The 6671-nt window shown below is 40.4% G+C and overlaps 1 protein-coding gene across 1 annotated transcript; it reads right to left on the reverse strand.

The window, feature by feature from the left end:
- Positions 1-3: 3 nt before the first annotated feature.
- On the reverse strand, positions 4-2949 carry LOC135940743 (RNA-binding protein Rsf1-like). Its single transcript, XM_065485771.1, has 4 exons — positions 2794-2949; positions 1127-1600; positions 379-473; positions 4-94 (listed from the first exon to the last, which is right to left on the reverse strand). The coding sequence occupies exons 2-3, from the start codon at positions 1588-1590 to the stop codon at positions 380-382; spliced, it is 558 nt and encodes a 185-aa protein (XP_065341843.1). The 5' UTR covers positions 1591-1600; positions 2794-2949; the 3' UTR covers positions 4-94; position 379.
- Positions 2950-6671: the final 3722 nt, after the last annotated feature.

A 6671-nucleotide genomic window follows, 5' to 3' on the forward strand; every position in this document is an offset into this window, starting at 1 on the left:
TTATGTTTGTTTTTTCGTGAAGCTGTAGCAGATTTCGGAGACAGTCTTGTGCTGACCAATTTAGCAGTGGCTGGTCGCACACCGACGACGAGTTCTGTAAATATACGAACACACAGTTTATACACGCGCTCGCAACGCCGCAGTCTCAGCTAAAAGCATGGAGAAAAAACCAAAAGTACAACGAAGTCTCACTTGTGTCTGAGAAGAAATAAAGGCAAATGTTTGGCAGTCACAACGACGCTTTTTGATAACAACGACGTCAGTTGAAGAGAAAATTGTGTTTAACAACGACGTCTCTTTCTCTCAGGTTTTTGATATATCACAGCTTTGACTAGGTCTGTTCAGTCTCTTTACGAGTTTTGTGAGAGTGTGGGCTACCTTAGTATCTGTTGGCGCCTCCGTGCGACGGGTAATTTCTGGCGGTGTCGCCCGAGTATTGGTCTCGAGAGCGGTAGCTCTGTTCGTAGTAGTCGCTGCAAGTAGAGGAAATTACACTCGCTCCCAAGGCGCGGCCATGCACGTCGCGGCAAAAGCACCAAATAGTGTACGCGAAAGCAAATCGGCGGGGCACTCACTGTCTTTGTCGAAAGAGGAACCATGCAAGAAGAGGAATGAGTCGCACTAATCTCAATGGCAATTGACGTGTTCGCAGTTAATTCACTCGATGCTTGAGGGGAGAGCAGTCAAATGTCGGACACGGATTTATTTATATTTTTTTGGGTATGTTTTATTCCCTCGAAAGTTAGAACTGGAGAAGATAAGAGCGGATTGGACGAATTTTATCTAGCGTGGTAACTCGTCGGTCGTGTTACTCGATAATTACAGAAGAAAACAGGCGGTGGAAAATGTCGGGGAGCTTCAGACTTTGGCATCGGCAGGCAACAATTCCTCGAAAATGAAATAGAGAGATCCAGGTGTCGCGTCGCACCAAAATTGCATGGTTCCACTTTGCAGAGAATTTGTACGGGGGTTGGGGTTCGAAGGGGGGTGAATTCGGCGCGTTTATCAAGAAGTGTTCAGGAGGCACGTATTGCAGGCAAGTGCGTCTCACAGAAGGGGCGAGTCGAGAGGGGCGAGTGAAGGAGGGGGAGGGGGCCCAGGGGTGGCGGTCCCCCTACGCTAATACCTTCGTCCCGGGGGAGACCTGCTGCGTTGGCGGGGGCCACCGCCGCCGCCGCGGTGGTCGTCACGACCACCACCGCCGCCGCCGCCAAAGCGGTCGTACGGCCTGCCGCCGCCGAAGTCGCTGCGACCGCCGCCTCCGCGGCCACCGCCGCCGCCAAAGTCGCGACGGCCGCCTCCGCGTCCGCCACCGCCGCGGCCTCTGCTGCGGGACACTTCGACGCGCAGCTTAGTGCCAAAGCGCTCGCTGCCGTTCAGGTGGTCCACGGCCGACTGCGCCTCGTGCTCGTTCTCGAATGTGATGAACGCGAAGCCGGGAGGGTTGAACGCCACCCACACGTGGCTTAGCGTGCCGAACTTCTCGAACTCGCGCTCGATCTCCTCCTTCTTCACCGCGTCCGTCAGCCCGCCGACGTAGACGCGTGTGCCGCCGAAACTCCGTCCGCCACCTCTGCCTCCACGCTCCATCTCTTCTTATCTAAAAAGTTTTTCAAATGCTATAGTTTAGATAAATAGATAAAAAAGCATGCAAGAATGATTTTTTATTGGATCCTTTGATAAATCAAATCACTTTGATAGACAATAAATATTACAAAAATTATCTGAGATAAAAAATGGCAGGAAATTTTAAATTTCTTCGTTTGAATTTTCCAAGTTCGAAAGTTTTTTTCGACTAAATGAGAAACTATTTTTTTCTTGAGTTAAAATATTTTTTGTTTTATATTTAAGTTTTATAATCTGAGGTGAATATAAGGTCACTAAGATAGTAATATTATTTACAAAGAGAGATTTGAGTTAAAAGGAAAACAAGTAGGATTCTTTGGAAATCAAAGTCCTGCGCAAGCTAAAGTACGTATGTACACGCTATTAAGCAAAGCAGAGATGCACAACAACAATAACATCTATTTTACACAACAATGTAAAGTAGCAACCACAAGGACTATTTTATCACCATCTTCTGCACTTACAACACGGTGACACACCCTTAAACAATATCTTTTGAGAACTTAAAAGAACTTTTTGCCCATAATTAAGCAATCAACAAGCACTTTGAACAAAATATTATTGCGCAGGAATACAACCACTTTCAAATTTAAACGAAAATATAATTATGGTGGCCAAAAAACAGTTACACGTACACGCACTACGCAATTCCCTAAACGAGGCTTCTAAAAAGCCATGTTCTCATTGGCGTCAAAAAACATTATGTTATGCAATTGAACATTTTGTTTGAAATTCAGCTATGATAGCTGCAATGCTTCTACGATTTCAACATCACTACACGCATAAACATAATCATTTAATCCGTTTTTAGTTAAACGTGTAGGGCACGCTAATTCTTCCCGTGTTCAAACAGCAGTTTATACGCTTGAATCGAAGAAGTGCGTAATATATCCATCGATATTATAACAGAGGAAATAAATTAAAACGCTAAAAATGACAATTCGGACTGAAGAACCGAAAAGGACGCCGGAAATAAATGAAATCGTCCGGCATAGCCTTCACGCTACTAAATTTGCGTATGGCAAGGGCACGCCGTGCGGTGCAGACCGATCGATAATCGTACAAAGACGATTTTTACTCGAAAAGCGAACTCTCGGGGCTGGTACATATCTCGAAAGGGTCGGAATGAGGGCGCGCGCAAGATCCAGAAACTCAAATCCAACTCACCTGATTTACTTGCTGAGAAAAAGTCGAATTTGTTCGAGCTGTTACAGTGCTGCTTCGAACCTCTCAAAATGGTCTCTAGGCTGTTTTCTTGTTTTTGGTAGTTACCGGCGTGCTTGCAAGAGGAGCTTACCACCGTCAATGTCGACGGCACCCACCGCTGCGTGCTGCAACCACGCGGACGCTCGCAGCAACACACCCAGAGGCGCCAAATAATTTTGGGGAAGTGAGTTGATCGTTCAATTTTAACGAATTAAAGAGTTTGAAAGCATTGAGGGCAAAGAAAGAGTCAGGATGGCAGGAGTGAATTAATATGTTCGAATGTTCAAAGACAGTACATTGGGTCTTGGCAACCAATCCGCACTCCGCAGCCCTCGCAAATCTTTAAGGTCCTCTGTAGTCGAACTAAAAAAGCTTTCATTTTGACTAGCGACTAGAAGCTCTCTAACGCTGACGTAGACATTAAAAAAGCCTGGCCTATACATTAAATTATTTTTATTTCCTCTAATAATCCAAACCAACTCTGAAGTGCCGCAGACTTGGAGTTCATTCACCCAACACAAAAAATATCAAATTGAGTGGAAAAAACTGATCAGATTTCAGATATATTTTAATTACTTGGAGAGAAACGTTTTCTAGCAAAAATAGGACCGTGTAAGGTATTTAATTATCTTATTTATGGTCTAGTTTTTTTTAATTTTTCATGTTTTTCAAAACACTGACTAATCTGTTGTCTATAAAATTAAATTTTTGAACAATCAAAAAGTAAAAGATAAAAATAAGAGGATGGTTGTCTCCTAACTCTAAGGATAGCGCAGATTGTATCTTAACTGGTGAGCTACGAAATGACTGAATGGAATAAGCGGGATAAGCTTTGGTCGGCCTAAATATATTTATTACATTTGGATATAAAACTGAAGTTTGAAACTCAACTAAAGAAAATAACAATAAAAAATGCCTTCAGTTAAATAAGTGTAACTGCAATTATTCTGTTTTGATCACTTTCAGACTATTAAAAGAAATTACACGTCGTGTAGTAATGAAATAGAACAATTTTAAATGAGATAGCGAGTGGTCGTCATTGGAATTTACAATTCATCTTGTTTCCAACAAAAGTTGCGCGTAAATACAACATGAGAAAATTTACTTAAGTCACGTTGTGATAATATTTGAACGTTAAAGGAAAACAACCCGCATAAAAAAATATAACCCAGGAATATCCGGAATAATCTTAGATTAATCAAAATTTACCCGAAAAAATTAATCCGAAAAAATGATCCAGGATTAATCCTGTATTAATTGAGATTAATCTATGAATGTTTAAGATCAATCTAGAGATTAATCTAAAAAAATATTCTCAGATTATTCTTTAGATCATTCTGAGATTAATCTAAAAATATAATTTTTGGAATTTTCTTAGAATGAATCCAGATTAACCTTAAAATGTTTTAAAGTCAATCTAGAGATTAATTTACAAGAATATCCCTAGAATAATCCCAAAGGGGAAATTTGAATATAGTTAATAGAATATCCCCAGATTATTCTATGGATCATTCTGAGGTTAATCCAACAATATTTTTTTAATGTTCCTAGAATATTCTTTAAAAAACCCTAAAAGAGAATAACTTCGATATTTTTCTTAAAATTAAAAACAAAATTAAATATGAAACATAATTTAATCAAGAAAATTAACTGCCATATTGTTAAATAATATCACAAAAAATATTTTTCTAGGAAATATTTTTTAATTAAGTCGATGGATTATATTTTAATATTAAAACCTAAACCTTTTTCATTATCTGATACAAAATTATGATGCCTTTATTTTTCAAAGAATCTGCCCGGATTAAAAAGGGTAAAAATCATAAATGCGATTGAATATATTAATTTCTTAACACAAAGAGTCTTATTTAATGCTACCGATAAACGGGCAAATATGAAAATAATGGTCAGAAGGACAAAAAAGGGTTAAAAGGGCGATTTTAGTGTGCGCGTGGTAGCGGCGGCTGCACATGCATGCACGCACTTGCATGGAATGCCTGCTGCCTGCCTCTGATTTGTGGAGCGGGGTAAGGAGAGTAGAGACTAGGAGGCGACATTCGGTATCAAGCTGATACCCTACTATATGCACGCCAGCTTTATTTGCACGGTGTTAGTATGTTGCTAAGCAACGCGACTGATTCCTAGTAAACAATCAGTCTAACAATGGGTCGCAATATCGGAAATCGCAGGAAAGCCCCGAAATCTCGCGTTCGGGACGGATACAGACCTTCGGACAGTCGGATGGATCGCCAATAACAGCAAAAGTGTCAGCCGCGAGTCATGTTAGTAGGTGAGCTAAACAAGCTTCGTCTAGTGTGCACCAGGTGTGCAAACACAACAGACTAACCTGAAGACTTTTGCTCTTATTGGCGATCCATCCGACTGTCCGAAGGTCTGTATCCGTCCCGAACGCGAGATTTCGAGGCTTTCCTGCGATTTTCGATATTGCGACCCATTGTTAGACTGATTGTTTACTAGGAATCAGTCGCGTTGCTTAGCAACATACTAACACCGTGCAAATAAAGCTGGCGTGCATATAGTAGGGTATCAGCTTGATACCGAATGTCGCCTCCTAGTCTCTACTCTCCTTAGAGCGGGGGAGGGGCGACGGGCGGTGGCAGCAGGACTAGCGAGCAGCAGCAGCAAGAGACTTACAAAATCCCCAAAATCCGCAAAATCCTGCCTCGCTCTCTTTGTCTAACGCGTCAACGGTCAACCGCCGTTTAAAGTTAAAGTTATTAACGGACGCAGGACGCCGGACGCCGCCAGTAAGGGACAACACGGACGTCCCGCAGACTTGGACGGATGACCTGGATCTAGCGGTTAACAGGGTTAGTCTCATTTTATAGATTAGCGTCCAAAGAAATTAGAACAGATCGCGCAACTTTGAAATCCAACGGTTTTATTGTAAAATTACACTTTTCGCCGCTACTTGTACGGTTTTCGCCACCAATTTTTTTGATATGGGATCTTCTCCAGTCCTTAATGTTCTTAATTAGAACCCTATAAATAAGTTTGGGTGGCGGAAACTGTAAATCGGTGATGAAAAATGTAATTTTTCCATGTAAATCGCGGTCGCGTTTTTTGTACGCTTTCGAGAATTTTGATTACACATTACGATTCAATTGGCTTCGCTTGGAAAATGGAAAAATATTATGCATGAACTTGACATACTTCTACCTTCCATTTTCCAAGCACAGCTAATTGAAAAAAGCTTTTATTCATTTTTTTCTACGAGTCGCTCCCTTTTTTTAGCTTCAAGCCGTCCGCAGCTGTTTTGCACGACGGGAAAAGATACAATCGTTTAAGTTCTGCAGTTTGGGCTTCAAGATTGGCGGTGCTGGCATTGAATGAGAGAAAATTTTGTACCTGATATGATTAAAAACAAATAAATTTTAAAAATTTAACTGAATAAGTTTGTTATTATTTAAATAATTCCCAATTATATCGCAGTAATAGTAATAACAGATTTTGAAATATTCTAGGAACAATCTGAGGGTAATTTTAAGAATAATTTGGGGATAATTTTTGTCACAATCTATGTTAACCTTAAAATGATATTAGAATCACCTAAGAACATTCTTAGATTATCCTCAAAGAATAATCCAAAGTTAAGATTTGATACGCTGAATATTAATCCTAGAACAATCCAAAGATTAATCCATAAGTATATTCTGAGAATGTTCTAGGATCATTCTTTAGAGTTTTTTGAAACAAACCCCGGCAGAATAATCCTGGAACATTCTAACGATATTCTCTTAAATTAATCTACAGATTAATCCAGTATCACGAAAAACCGTATCATAAGTTCATATATAATTAATTTTTTAGATTAATCC

The sequence above is a fragment of the Cloeon dipterum genome, chromosome 3 (assembly GCF_949628265.1).
Source record: "Cloeon dipterum chromosome 3, ieCloDipt1.1, whole genome shotgun sequence".
Lineage (NCBI taxonomy): Eukaryota > Metazoa > Arthropoda > Insecta > Ephemeroptera > Baetidae > Cloeon > Cloeon dipterum.